The sequence below is a fragment of the Clarias gariepinus genome, chromosome 12 (genome assembly GCF_024256425.1).
Source record: "Clarias gariepinus isolate MV-2021 ecotype Netherlands chromosome 12, CGAR_prim_01v2, whole genome shotgun sequence".
Lineage (NCBI taxonomy): Eukaryota > Metazoa > Chordata > Actinopteri > Siluriformes > Clariidae > Clarias > Clarias gariepinus.
In genome coordinates, this window is record NC_071111.1 from 28,835,389 (window position 1) to 28,851,605 (window position 16,217).

General features: G+C 37.2%; 1 protein-coding gene across 1 annotated transcript; it reads left to right on the top strand.

Moving 5' to 3' along the window:
* Window positions 1-3,096: 3,096 nt before the first annotated feature.
* Window positions 3,097-14,727, top strand: LOC128534126 (protein NLRC3-like; the record flags this gene model as incomplete). Its single annotated transcript, XM_053508425.1, has 8 exons — window positions 3,097-3,223; window positions 3,708-3,824; window positions 5,987-6,103; window positions 7,610-7,723; window positions 11,105-11,158; window positions 11,366-13,138; window positions 13,587-13,781; window positions 14,559-14,727. Coding segments are annotated over exons 1-8 (2,592 nt in total), but the record flags the coding sequence as incomplete, so codon positions are not given.
* Between the last annotated feature and the right edge of the window lie 1,490 nt (window positions 14,728-16,217).

A 16,217-nucleotide genomic window follows, 5' to 3' on the forward strand; every position in this document is an offset into this window, starting at 1 on the left:
AGTTGTCTAGCCAACACAATTTGGAATTTCTCACAGTAGTACATTTTTGATATCTAGTTACAATGGAAGATCGGAGTGCGTGAGATATACAATATTAGGCAGCAAGTGAACCTTATTTTTCTGAAGTTGATGTGTTGGAAATCGGAAAAATAAAAAGAACGATTTCAATGACTTTGAGTGGCAAGGCCCAAGCTGTAATGGCTAGAGAACTGGTCAGACTCCAAAACTCCAAAAACTGCAGCTCTTGTGTGATGTTCCCGGTCTGATGAATTTGCAACAGGGTCATGTGTGGCCAAGGCTTATTGATGCACATAGGGAGTGAAGGCTGGCCCATGTAGTCTGATCCAACAAAAGTGTGTAGTAGCTCAAATTTATGAAAAGGTTGTGATAGAAAGGTGTCAGAACACACAGTGCATCACTATTGTTCGTCTTCCGGCTGCTCCCGGCAAGGGGTCACCACAGCGGAATATCCATTCCGCACTACTACTTGGCACAGGTTTTACGCCGGATGCCCTTCCTGACGCAACCCTCCCATTTTTATGTGGCTGGGGTTTGGGCCCTGGCTGGGAATCGAACCCGGGTCTTCCGCATGGCAGGCAAAACACCTACCACTGAGCCACCAGTGCCCTATTATTGTGCTACTATGGTTGCAAAAGAAATTACCTACTTAATATTAGGTGGTTATAATGTTATGGCTGATCAGTGTATAATTATTGTACCTGCCTCTATATACAGACTCTGCCAAAAGAATCTATATACACTTGTATAAATGTTATAAATTTAAACAGTTGTATAGATAGGCTATTTAAATGCTAAATTCATATATAGTATTATGATAATATAATATTAGTAATATTATTTTAATATAATATCATACTAATATAAAATCATACTATTTCCTTGAAATGTGTATAAATTGTTTTGGCTGACATATGTATATGTGTGCGTGTGTAGATATATACACACACACACACACACACACACGAGGGGATTTAGCAAAGCAATAGAAGGTTCAGTTGATGCACCATTAATATATATTAATACTTAACATATATCAAGGGTATTTTGGACATCAAGGTGCAAAGGGCGAGGTGTTCTCCCCACCCCCCAGAGTGCAGTAGCAAGAAGTTTCCAAGTTCAAGCTCCCGTTTCCCTTCGGGCAGTGCAGTACCGTTTTGCACCACACATTCACTACATAGGGTTAAAGGGAGGCGCTGTTTCACGCACTATAAAATACTATGTGAAAAATAGGGAAGAGGTGGTAGACCGCAACAGCACAGAGGAGTTCATTACCGGAAAAGAAATTAAGATCAAAAGACCCGAATCAAAGAATCGATTCCCTCGTAATGAATCTTTCCTCTTTTAGCCTCCATTCCATTTTATGAAGCCTTAGAAAACGCAATAAAAAAAAATAAAAAAATACTGACTCTACTGGGTCTGGCTGTACTGTCTCGGGTCTGTACATTGATATGTCTCGTGCACGAACGGACCTGGCTGGCGCGGTACCTGTGACGTCACCTCACGGCGGGAAAATCGAAACGAGAGCTGCTGTTAAGAGAGGAGAGAACTGCAGGGTTTGATTACCGCCGACAGGAACAAGCTGAAAAAAACACGTAAGTACAAGAAACTGTTTCATGCAAATGGTCGACAAAGATAAGAAAAAATAGTGGGAGGTGTTAAGTGTGTCTCATACGGCAAATAAAGACTTTAAACCAATGGTCAAAATTGAAAGTAAAGGAGCGCTTCCTCCCTGTCACATCACAAACAGGACTTATCATACTCAACTCATGTACTGTACGTATATACAATGTACCTAAAACATTAGAATACCATAGAAAAGTTACTTTGTTTCCTAATTTAATAAATAAAAAAAAGGAGTACTTATATATTTTCAATCCTATACGGGCCATTCTAACAAAAATTGTGGAAAGTGCTGTCACTCAGATTTGCTCAAGGCAAAATCATTCAAATTAACATAACAGACAGATTATTTGTGTATGTTCAGAGAACACAGTAAGTACTTTCAGTAATATACATTCTAACTTTAATGCTTAATAGGTAATTGTAGCATTTAAAAAATGTTCAAGTTCAAAGAAATGTCCTGTCACTTTGATCATACAGAGAACGGAAAACCATATACTTTTTATCTAAAGATTTTTTTTTTAATGAAATAAATCTGATTTACAATTGGCCAAAACACATTACTGGTGCTGATTCTATTATTTAATTTTATGTTCTATATATAATACAGAAAATGTATTCCAAGAAGCTACTTCTAAAGTTTATATAGCATAGAAGTGATCAATCTTGCTTCTATAAAACATTCTTGCTTCATATAAAAAGTTGCTAACTTCAGCCTTTTTCTAGAGATGATTTTACTTTATGTTGCCCAAAGATGATTATTTTTCAGTGTTATACTCTCTTCAAACAATATTGTCTTGCACAATCATTTAAAATATACATTTATAATTATTCATATTTCTGTATGAGTATTAATACAAAAATTTGTTAAAGCTCCTAGAAGCATATGACTAGCAATATGAGTAAAAATTATTGTTTAAAGCCTTCCGGTTTTTGGTAAGAGCTTAAAAAGCAAAAAATCTGTAGTGTCTGTAACCATGTAAAATTAATGTTGCAATATCTTAACATTTTTGCATTTTATAATAATACACTTTTCAGGTTTATGTCTTTTTATGTGAAATCTATATTGGCCAAGTTTCATCTGACTGACAATTAAGATTTAAATCCAAAAAAGTTATGGACACTACATTAAAAAGCATGAAATAGTGACCCAAATTACAACTTTTTTTTTCAATAGTTTCAATAGTAATAGTTTCAAGTTTGTATAAATTGCTGCTCATTATATCATATTATATCTTGTGTCACACAGTGCTTCAGTAATACCGCAGATTAGGATAGACTTCTTACTGGAAATGATTGGATGCTACAAACATGTATGATGTCAGTCCCTGTGTGTGTAGGCTGATCACTCTGTACTATAAGCCAAGGGTGGAACATTTCTCTACATGGAAAAAATATGAAACTTATATTTAAGTTAAACTGCATGGTTGTTTTTTGTGTTTTCTAGGAGCGTAATCCATTACAGCAGAAGAGAACACACTCCACCAGACCCAACTGTGTGTTTATGCAAATTCTAATAACATTCAAATATGGAGACTTCTGATCTGAACACAGATAACATGTCCCCGCCCTTAAAAAAATGGTAACCTACAACGGCATTATATTTTCATATCTAAAATACACACCGTGGTCATAAGTATGTGGACACCAGAGCATCTCCCTTCTATGCATATAAAGATATAGTGTTGCTGTGTACCTACAGAAGTGTACCTGTGAGGATTTGTGATCATGTACCAACCAGAGTTTTAGTAAGGTTTCATTGTATCCCAAGGGTGTTCAGGGCGTGTTCAAAAATTTATTAAAAAAAAAATATATATATATATATTTAAAACCTTTCTGTAATTCACTTTCGCGACTATGAGTTCACTGTGCTAATCCTGTCCAGGTTAATGCAAACAACATGGATTTGTTTTTCGACCACACCACTGTTGCCACAACCATATTGTGTATCAAATTGTATTACGAAAAAAACATCAAAATGTTACATTAAGTTGTTATTTGTTGTTAAATAAACAAAACTGTTGAACAGTGTATATAAATCACTAAAGGACTGTAATGTTGTGCAGTAAACCCCAGGACCAGAGATCAGCATCACCAGCACCCAGCTGTATCTCCATGAAGAGTGACTGGTCTATGGAACAGCCTCCAGAGTTAAAATATGGAGACTCCTCACCTCTACACAGGTAACATCTCCTCGGCATTAATGTTACTGCTAAAGTCACAAATGAAGAATTTTGCTGTTTATATATACTGCTGTATATACAGTATACTGCTAAAGTCACAAGTAAAGAGAGACTCTGCCATGAAAATGACAATGTAATGTAGAATTTATTATTCTAAATACTTTTTGTCAAGTTTTTATGTAATTTACCTGTTTTCACCAGAACAGCTTGTAAATTCCGGCTTCAGCAGCAAATTCTTATCGCATCCTTAAACCATGAATTACTGTAACTGGAGATCACCTTAACACCTGGTGAAGTTGTATTGGATAAAAAAATAACAGTAGAAATCGCAGCTATGTGAAAATTAAGAACATTTTCACAATCATAATCAATATGATGAGAACTCACAGGATTGCGAAATACATTAATCCTTGTCTCATCTGATCATAGCACATGCTCCAATGTTCCAGGCTTCTTTCCATGTACTGTACTTTTGCAAGGTTAGTTTTGCTAGGTTAGTTTTTTGAAGCTGTCCACACAGGTTGACATGAGATTTTTTACTTCCTCTGACAATTTTTTTTTTTGGCGAATCAATGATGAAGACCGCCCGCAGGTTTATCAATGCTGATATACACAGCCCACCGGTTAAAAACTGAAAAAGTTCTGATTATATAACCATGTTCATGCAAAGTGATCACAGGTTTTCTTGTTAGATTCAAGATTCAAAGAACTTTATTAATCCCAGAGGGAAATTGCTTATGCTGGGTTACAGTTGCTCACAGTTGTTATTTAAGGAAAGGTAATAAAGGTAATAAATAATAATAAAAATCTCAAAAAAAAAAGTTCCTAAAACAGTAAAACAGTAAGTACCAAAAAATAAAAAACTCCTAGAGCAACCGCACCAAGCTGCTGTACGCCCGCGCATGCGCACCTAGATGTTAGTGTGTTGGTGTTTATGTGTTTTTACTTTTGTGGTATTAAGTTTCTACTTCTAGCTTGTATTTTATGTAGTCTACTTTAAATATTTTTTTAGTTGTTCATACAAGGAAATAATGCACTTTCCAAGTTAAAAATAATGCATTTACATTTAGGTCCATAAGTATTCAGACTGACATTTTCATACTTTTGCCTCTGTACAGCACCGCATGAATTTGGAATGATGCCATCAAGATTTATTAAAGTGTAGACATTCAGCTTTACTAATTTATTTGAGGTGATCATTGCAACCAAACGCTGGCCGAAATCCAGGTGAATCCCTGGTGATTTGTTCTCTGCCAGTTAGAGCATCCTCGTGAACACTTTCCCAGCTATTGAGAGTAGATTTATTCCATGATAATTCTCGTAATCTGAGAGCTGGACTTTGGCCAGGGTGTGGTTGCACTGATCGGATATTTGCCACCAGACAGCTTCTGGAAGAATGAATTCGGATGGTGATTGTATTTATAAATGTTATATTTGATTTTAATATAATCACAATTTCCACATCCAGCATTTGTTGCTCACCTTACGCATTAAATAAAACAAAATGGAGTCAGTTCAGAATGACTTAGAAGCAGTTACTAAAGAGATAAAGTGTTGTTTAAGATGTCATAACATTATCAGACGTGTTTTCTTGCTGAAAGTGCTTCTTTGACTGGTTTTGAAAGTGAATCTTGGAGGCAGCTGCCCCCTCTCCTCAGTACTGCGAACCCTACAGACCTACTTTCACCCATACTATGATTGGCAGTTAATTATTTAACTGTTATCAGAACACCTGGGAATTTTCCCAGCGCTATTACTGTCTATTACCAATGCACATAAAATGCCTCTCATCCAATTAAATTACTTGCTCAGAACCAACTGTTGCAAACTTGGGTTTAGAACCATTCAATGTTTTACAAAAGCCTGGAAGGATAGTGGTGAACTCAGAGCCGTTTTTAATAGTAAAAGTAAAAGCATTGCCACAAGCAGAGTCGTTGGCCATGAGAAAACCACTTGATAAAAAAGGGAAAAACAGGAATAACACTGAGTATTCTGCAATCAGACTTATATGATTGTCTTGTAAAAACCATTGTGGCCATGAGGGCGTGGTCGGGGGTCACAGGTTGATCGAGATGGGCAGGTGGTTTGACCTCACCACAGCTGCCACAACCATATTGTGTATCAAATTGTATTAAGAAAAAAAGCATGAAAATGTTGTCCAGTAACCCACAGGCACAGAGATCAGCATCACCAGCACCCAGCTGTGTCTCCATGAAGAGTGAACAGTCTATGGATCCGCTTGACAAATTTAAAGATGGAGACTCCCCACTTCTACAAAGGTAACATCTCCTCACTATTAATGTTACTGCTAAAGTACAAATAAAGAGAGAATCTGCCATTAAATATTAGACTTAAATGTAGAATGCCTTATGTTCTTTGTTTTATAGGATTGTATTACTTTTGTCATGTTTTATGTAATTTTCCTGTTTTCACAAGAACAGTACAATACCTTGTAAATGCTGGTTTCAGCAGCATATCCTTATCACATCCTTTAATCATGATTGACTGTACAAGAATTAAAGACAATTTAAATACTGGTGAAGTAAAAACACAAATCATAGCTATAATTGCAAAAGTAAGAATGCACAATGTGATAAAAACTCACAGGATTGAGACTAAACGTGTGTATGGCCATAAAAAAAAACATATTAAAATTAGCTATCTGAGTTAACACAGATAATTATCCAATCTTTAACAAGACTTCTTTTGACCACAAATCTCCCTGACTCATCTCTCAGCCAAGTGTCAGAAACACTAAGAGACATAGTCTCGGCAGGCTATTACATGAATCCAGACCCCTTCCCCTCTGTAGATGCAAGGACATGTCTTCCAAAAACATCAATAGATACTCATAGAAGAATCTGAAACTTTTATACCTATGAATGAAGGAGTACAATGTTTCCACAGTGGGGCTAATCAGGTAATTAAATAATCGAGGAATCACCAAGAACATTCCAGGAGATAAGCTGCTTTTACCCTACACTATTGGTACCATTGCTGTGAACCTTTCTGGCCAACACAAGTTGTTAATATTTAATCGGACCACTTTTAACCTTGATTATAGTGCATATTTGCCATGGTGTTGTTTTCATAATCTTTATTCATAACTTTTTGGACTCTTTAAACCCCATGACCATCTTTTATTTTTCCAAAGTCTAATCTTCATGTTCCCAAGACAAAAAAAAATTCCTTACAAGTGAGTTTCTTATGGCCACACAACTGTTAAGTCTAAATCCTGTTGCGTTATGCATGTGCCAATGCTCTTATTTCCACTATAAATGTAGCTATGGTTTTTATATTATTGATTTTTATAATGCAACTTTATCATGTTTGTCATCTTAAATCATGGTCACCCATGATTTTTGTTCCTCACAAACTACTTTCTACAAACTTTATTGTGTGCCACTTTCCTTCAAGGTTTTCATAACGTGTTGGACAGTTCTAAACCAACTTTCAGTAATTTTACTCATCTCAGTAGTTTTTCTTTGGTCGATGCAAGCGAATCATTTTCCATGACACATTTTTTCTATGACCAAGGGATACGACTGCACCTACCTCAGGGTCTAACTCACATCAGTTACAGTTAAAAGACTACATCAGGTCTAGATTAAATATATTAATCACTGCAATAACTTTTTTTTTTTCTTTTTTTTTCTTCAGGGAGTGTATATTTATGGAATAACTTAGAATTAAAATTAGATTTGGTTAAGTAAAATTATAAACTTGGTTAAAACAGTAAAAAATGTATATAAATTACTTAAGAACTTTCTATAATTTTTTTGCAGTAAGCTCCAGATAAAGCAAAAACCATCAGCACTCAGCTGTATCTCCATGAAGAGTGATCACTCTATGGATCCTCCTCCGAAATTTACAGATGGAGACTCTAAACTTCTACATGGGTAACATCTTATTGTTAATTCTAGCATAAAAGTTGAATACAGGTTTAATCCTAAATTTGCTCTCACTTTCAGTGATTTCTTTGGATATTTTTTGAAAGAACATTCGTACAACATTCATCTACAGTATAATTATTACGTTGTGCGGGTTAAAGAGCTGCACCACATGTGATAATAATACTTATAAGAGCCCTTATGCAGACCTTCTGAGGGGGTCAACAAAATAGGAGAGTATGAGAGTGCTTATGACACGCACGTGAAGACCTTCCCGTTTGATGATGGGTAAATTGGGGAACTGAAAAGAAATTAAAGAAAACTCAGAAACAAACCCTTTCTCAGGGCTTATGTGTGATTTTATGTTACTTGAACTGAGGCCAAGAGCACAGGCTTAACAGTTGGCATGGTGCTTTCTATCTATTAATAATGCCAGCTGTAGACTTTGGCTAGGTCTTTGCCTTTGTCTTTATATTGTCTTGCCCCGCGCTTTGCCTTTGTCTTGAGCCCCATAAGACGGGGCCTAATGTTCACACGAAGTGCGCATATATCAGGGGCCCTAAATAGACACGCCGCCAGGTGCAGTGTGTTCAGCTGATTGCCTTTACAGTGCCGTCGCCTGGCAACCGGGCGTCTAAATGACCGTGGCTCTGCCTGTAGGTAATGGATAGGTAGTGTAAAAAGGTATTTGACCACTTACTGATTTGTATTTTTTGCATATTTGTCACACTGTATACAGTATGATTGGGATCATCAAAAAAAAAATTTGCTTAAATGATCTCAAAAAGCAACACATCATGCAGTGATCTAAAGAAATTCAAGAACAGATGAGAAACAGTGACATGTTTCAGCCTGAAAAGAGTTACAAAGCCATTTCTAAGACCCTGGGACTCCAACAAACCACAGTGAAAGCCATTATCCACAAATCGAGTGGAAACAGTGATAAACCTTCCCAGGTGCTGGCCTACCATAATTACTCCAAGAGCATAATGAGAACTTATCCAGGAACTCATAAAAGAACCCAGAACAACATCTAAAGAACTGCAGGCCTAACTTGCCTCAGTTATGGTCAGTGTTTATGAATATGAAAGAGACTGAGCCAAAATGGCATGCATGGGACAGCAAAAAGAGCACTAAGGCCCCTCTGACATTTGCAAAAAAAAAAAATAAATTATTCCTAAGACTTTTGGGCAAATATTTTGTGGGCTGATAAAACAAAAGGTGAAATTTTTGGAAGGTGTTTGTCCCATTACATCTGGCATAAAACTAACATAGCGTTTTATAAAAAGAACCTCATACCAACAGTCACACATGTTGGTCACAGTGTGATGGTCTGGGGCTGCTTTGCACCTTCAGGAGCTGGCCAACTTGCCATAATTGATGGAACCGACAGGGCAATGAACGAGAATGTCCAGCCAATTAATTTAAATGATTCTGCAAAGAAGAATAGGCCAAAATTCCTCAACAGCAGTGCTAAAGACTTAAGGCTGGCACAACCAGTCATTAGGTTTAGGAGCAGTTAGTTTTTTACATGGGGCCAGGGAGGTTTGGACAACCAGTTTTCTTTAATAAATACAATCATCTTTTAAAAAGTGCATTTTTGTATTACTTAGGTTATCTTTGTGTAGTATTAAAATTTGTATGATGATCTGAATTCATTCATTTATTCATTCATTTTCAATGTTTAAATACTTTTACACAGCTCTGTTTTCATTTAGTGGTCAACGTTAGTAGTGATGATGGACTCCACCTGGTAGCTTCTCTGTGCGTGAGGATATGAGAAACCTGAGCATTTCTTGTGAAAATGACAAAAATGTGTTTCTGGACCTAGGAGACAGTTTTTATCTTTGTTTTGACCTTGAGTTGGCATCCTAGTTTTTATGTTTTGCAGTTCATAGGTAAGTTGAGGAGCAACTGTGTATGTCCAGGGAGGCTGAATAAAATTATTCTTCTTTTCCAGGTTTGTGCCTGCTTAGTTGTTATTAAAAGGAAAATTAAATTGCACTTCTGGAGATGAGAAGTTTTGACCAGGGGTATGTTGGAAGTAGTACTATACTGTAAATACGCTACTTCAAACATACCCCTGCATTCAGCCTCACAAAATCTGTATCAACTGTTAAGCATGGTAATGGTAGCATCACGCTTTAGGGCTGTTTTGCTCTTAGTGAAACTGGAGCTTTGCACAAGTTTAGGTGATGGAATAATGAAAAGTAAGTGTTTTAACAGGGCAATGTTTGATTTTCGGTTGTAGAACAGATAAAGAAGGTAAAATGTAAGCTTTTGGAGCCTCAATTCTATCCAAAAATAGTGAATTGTGGGACCTTGCCAAGACCCAGGACCTTTCCAGGAAACCAACAAATTTAATTGAAGTCCAACACTTCAGCCAAGAAGAGTGGTCATAATCAAACTGTATTTCTGCCAAAAGCTTGTTGATGGCTATGAAAAAAATATCTGCTAATTATCCATATAGGGTAAAAAAACATATAGGTGCAAATATTTGGTTGATTGTTTCTTAGACTTTCATCTTCATGTTGAGTTAACAGTATGCAAACTCTATAAACTAAATGATGCTGTATATTTATTATTATAGTATGTAGTGCTTCGTTCCACATTATTGTGTTGCATACTGTCTGAATATTAGCATATTTTATGATTTTACTGCATTTTTCGACAAAACACTATAATATTCTGGATTCAATCTAAATCAAGTAAAGATCTGTAACTGATATACATACCTGTAAAAATGTTGTGATATGTTTGTGGAAAAAACATAGCAGATCTTCAGTATACACACTATAGAACTAAAGACAAATTTCCATGTGATGATTGTCTTTACCGGCAGTTTGGAGGAATAATTCTGCTTTTGGTTTTTTTTTGTATTTCTGGCACACATGTAAACTCCACTGAGTAGCTAATTATTAGTAAAACTAAGAATGTAACAGGTTAAGCTTTCTAGTTAACTAACGTGCCTATTTTATATTGCTTTCAGTTCTACATGACTTATATTCTTACTGAGTTGTCTTTTATTTGTCTTGACATTTGCTTAAATATTTCAGGGCATATTGTTGTTCACTACCTCTGCTTTCAGTGTAAAATTGTCACAATTGTTTTAACCTTAATAGAAAACATAACAGAGATGTTTTATGTCCCGTCACTGCGGGCTGGACCAGCAGGCTATAAAAGAGATGCGAAAGCAGAGTTATCAGTTCTTTAATGGCAAAAGATGCCTGGAGACATCATATATTTAATCCCATACAGGACTGAAATAGAGCACTGCGTTCTCTGAAAATTATTGCACTCATAATTGGTTATTGTGGCAAAATTAAGGCTAAATTTTAAACTATAAGGTTAGAAGTTGTTTTATTTATGAACTATAGTTTTTGTTCACAGTGTTCTACAGGATGCAGGATACAGAACAGAAAAAAACATCATCACAGATACAGAGTAAGATTGAAACAAAGAACATGGCTGTGACACTGACACACTGCTGATTATAAACCCCTCTGCTGCTATTAACTACAGAATAATTTGTTGATAGAAAACATACCGTAGAATGAAGCAAACACATCTTAAAATACATGCTAACAAGTCAGAAAATGTTATAAATAATAATTGGCCTTTATGTCTTACCACATCTTCTTCATCTCCCAGGTCTGACCGAGAATCTGCTCCTATAAATGAATTTCAGAAAAAGTTTAAATTAAATCTGATGAAGAAATGTGAGTGTTTGAATGGAGTGATAATAAACCAGGAAAACCGAACCCTCCTGAATGAGATCTACACAGAGCTCTACATCACAGAGGGAGACAGTGGAGACGTCAATAAAGAACATGAGGTGAGACAGATCGAGGCAGCATCCAGGAGAACAACAACAGAGGAAACACCAATCCAATGCAATGACATCTTTAAGCCCTTATCTGAACAAGACAAACCCATCAGAACTGTGCTGACAAAGGGAGTCGCTGGCATCGGAAAAACTGTCTCTGTGCAGAAGTTCATTCTGGACTGGGCTGAAGGGAAAACAAATCAGGACGTCCACCTCATATTTCCACTTCCTTTCAGAGAGCTGAATTTGATGAAGGACCAAAAACTGAGTCTGATGGAGCTCCTTCATGTCTTCTGTAACGAAACAAAGAAAATAAAAATGTACCGTTTGGAAAAGGTTCTGTTCATTTTTGATGGATTGGACGAGTGTCGTTTTCCTCTAGATTTCCAGAACACAGTGAGTGTGTGTGATGTAACTGAATCAGTATCAGTGCCTGTGCTGCTGGTAAACCTGATCAAAGGGAATCTGCTTCCCTCTGCTCTCATCTGGATCACCTCCCGACCAGCAGCAGCTGATCAAATCCCCTCTGAGTGTGTCCATCGAGTCACAGAGGTACGAGGGTTCAATGACCCACAGAAGGAGGAGTATTTCAGGAAGAGGATCAGTGATCAGAGCCTGGCCAATAACATCATCACACACCTGAAGTCATTAAGAAGCCTCTACATCATGTGCCACATCCCAGTTTTCTGCTGGATTTCAGCCGCTGTTCTAGAGAGAATGTTGGGTGAAGCAGAGAGTGGAGAGATCCCCAAGACTCTGACTCAAATGTACACACACTTCCTCATCATTCAGATAAACATCATAAGAGAAAAGTATTTAAAGAAGCAGAAGAGTAATGAAGAAATGCTTCTTAAACTGGGACAACTGGCTTTTGAGCAGCTGAAGAAAGGGAACCTGATCTTCTATGAGGAAGACCTGAGAGAGTGTGGCATTGATGTGAGAGAAGCAGCAGTGTACTCAGGTGTGTGTACGCAGATCTTCAGAGAGGAGTTTGGGCTTCACCAGAGTAAAGTGTACTGCTTTGTTCATCTGAGTATTCAGGAGCACCTCGCAGCTCTGTATGTGCACCTGGAGTTCAAAATAGAAAACCGAAATGCTCTTAAAAACACTCTGCAAAAGAAAAAGATTACAGTTTTAGATGTACAGAAGTGTGCTGTAGATCAGGCTTTAGAAAGTCAGACTGGACATCTGGATCTTTTCCTTCGCTTTCTTCTGGGTCTTTCGCTGAAGTCCAGTCAGGATCTCTTACAGACCTTAGTATCACCGATAGGAAGTAACTACCAGAGCGAAGAGAAAACAGTTCAGTACATTAAGAAGATGATCAGTGAAGATCTTCCTACAGAAAAATCCATCAATCTGTTCCACTGTCTGAATGAACTGGGTGATAATTCTCTAGAGGAGGAAATCCAACACTACCTGAAATCTGGAAAACGAAGTAAACTCTCTTCCTCACAGTGGTCTGCTCTGGTGTTTGTGTTACTGACATCAGCACAGGAGCTGGAAGAGTTTGACCTGAATAAATATATCAGTGAAGATAAGATAACAGAAGCTGTTCTTCTGAAGGTGATGCCTGTGATTGCAGCATCCAGAAAATCAATGTAAGTAAATCTGATTATAACTCCTCTACTGTTACAGTGTTAGAAAGAGAGAAACTTAAAAATTAGGGTGTTTTGTGTGTGTGTGTGTGTGTGTGTCTGTGTATGAGTGTGAGTCGGGTGTTGCTCATCTTCCTTTTGACAGTAGCTCATTTGGGGTTCAGGTTAGCCAAGTTGGTTGGCCAGTCAAGCACAGTGATATCATGGTCTTTAAACCAGCTAAAGGTAGTTTTTGCACTGTGGGCAGGTGCTGCATCCTGCTGAAAAAGGAAATTGTCATCTCCATAAAGCTTGTTAACAGAGTCTGGGACCTTGATTTCCAAATGCAATGTAAAATTTACTTTCATCTAAAAACCTTTTTAAATCTGGTTGTTGTTAAGGATACGGATTAATTCGCTAGTGCGACAGCTTGTCTAGCTTTTAAAAACATACATTATTATATTCCTTTCAGTATCACCTGTGATAAACGGGGAATAAAAACCTGGTCAGCTCTGGTCTCAGCGCTTCACTCCGAAACCTCAAATCTGACAGAATTGCATCTAACTGTGAAAATCCTGGATCTGACTGGGAATAACCTAAATGACTCAGGGGTGAAGTGTCTCTCTGCTGGACTAGAGCATCCCTACTGTAAAGTTGAAACACTGAGGTAAGACCATATTTTAAGTCACCATGACTTACAAAAAGCAACCATTTTACAACTGAAATTTCCTGTTGCAGTACAACATGCAGGACAAATAGATTAGGCAGTAACCAATATCACTTATGAATCTACAGTATACTACTGACCTGAAAGGACAAATTATAATATTTTACTGTCCTGCCTTTAGCTGGGGTTACTATACATATTCACCGTGCCATGTCATTATGTCATCTTGTATTAACAATAAGGTAGTCGAACCACTCTGTAAAGTCAAATTGGCAGTGTGTGAAAATGTTCATGCGTGAAAAAGATTCCTCACACACCCACAACCACTCTTTTCCAACTTAAGCCTGATGAATGGAATAGGGTCAGTCTGGACTCATCAGACCACATGACCTTTTCCATTACTCCAAATCGTTATGCTCCCACACAGGTGTTTAATTCCAATCCTGTTAGTTCTTGTTGCATTTTGAGTGTGGAAATGTATTTACTTTCACTGTCGATTTTGCTGCATCACCAAGAATTTAAGTGATCTCTGATAGTGGCCTTTTTTTTTTTTTTTTTTTACAACCACATTCTTCCACAAAGTTGATGGTTCACCATTGTATTTTCAGATTTATTATTCCCACCCTTTTCAAATGGCTGGAATTCCTGCATGATTTTTATACTGTAACATTTAGACCCCTCGAATTAAAGCTGAAAGTCTATATTACATTTACATCTTATTTGCTTTATTTTAAATTCAGTATGGTGGTTTACAGAGGAAAACTTCTCTCTCTACAGATTGCGTGATTGTGGTGTCTCAGATGAAGGCTGTGCTGCTCTGACTTCAGCTCTGAGATCAAACCCCTCACACCTGAGAGACCTGGATCTGTCCTGTAATAATGTAGGAGACTCAGGAGTGAAGTGTCTCTCTGTTCTACTGGAGAATCCTCTCTGTAAACTGGAGACACTGAGGTAAGATCATCTCTCTGAGAGTCACATGACCTGCTTCTCAGTAGGACACATTCTCTAATAGTGAGACTGAAGCAGAATCTTTAGGATCAACCTCAAAGTCATGAGGAGAAAGATTCTCTCTTTCACAAAAGTTTCTTTTCACTGCACACTGATGATTTGTCAGTGTCTCTGGGTCAGATGCGATTATGTGGGAAGCTGCAGCACTAATGTATGTCAGAAATTAACTGTGAAATTACTGATGTAGTGTAACTAATAACACCAACTGCACTTGTGTGAGCTCTAGGATTTAAAAGCAATAGGAAAATGGAAATGGTCCCAAAAAATAGATAGGATTTGGAAATTTAAATTAGACTTATTTCCTTATTTCCTATTTTATTCAAATGAAAAGCTCAACAATAAAATTATTTTATTAATAATTAATAAGATAGAGAGCTAAGAGCTCATAATAACAGGCCTCTCACCCCATACTCCTGAAATTAAGAATGTTTATTCGGTATGTCTTAACTGCTATAAACAGGGTTGCCAGGTCTCCATCATACTTAAAGTACTGGTTTATCCTCCTACAGTCAGGATGGAATCCATATTGCTTCTACTGAAGCTGTAGTTCAAATATTTGAGCCCTCCTAAACCTTGCATAGATTTTTTGAGGCAGAATTAATGATGGGAACCATCATCCCCGTCTGAAAATCCAGAGACACAGTCCCCAACCTCCATGCAAGTTGAAAAAAGCGTGACAGCTAGAATATCCCAGCAATGGAAAGAGCAGGTACTCAGGAGGTACTGAGCCTCATCCACCTTTGTAGCCTCACCGTTAAGGAGTTGTTTAACTACCTCTTTGATCTCAACGCTGATGGGCAAGTCCTCCATTGAGTTTCCCAGCTTGACGTCCTGAATGTGTCAGGAGAATTTAGAGGTCCTCAAAGGACTACTTCTACTACCATCTGATTATCTGCCCAGTTGAGGTCAACTGTTTACCCTATGCATACCTGTAGAGGTAGTTATGAACAGCATTTCCCCCACCATCTTATCCAAATCAGAACCAGGTGGTGATCAGTTAATGGCCTTCTAAATTTAACTAATAAAGATGGTGGAAAATGCTCCCAACAACACACTAATTTACTAATTTACTGGTTTTCAGAGGGGGTCAAAATAAGATGTAAAACTAAATATCTTATTATTATTATTATTATTATTTCAGAAGTGAGTAGAATATGTAACCAGATACAATTCCAATTTTATACACTTTTTTGTGATATAACTTGTACAAAATCCTCAGAACATCGTCTTTTCCATGTCATTCGTTTGATATTTTTCATGTTAAACCAAATTTATAGACGTTTCTTTTCAGCTTCACTTGCATTCTAAATAATAAGAATAACAATAAGCTTTAAAGGACTTCTTAAACCAAGATAAAAAAATAAAAAAAACAGTGTTGATGAAAAGTGAGTCCCTGTGTCTCTGTGCAGGTTGTGGCAGTGTGGTGTC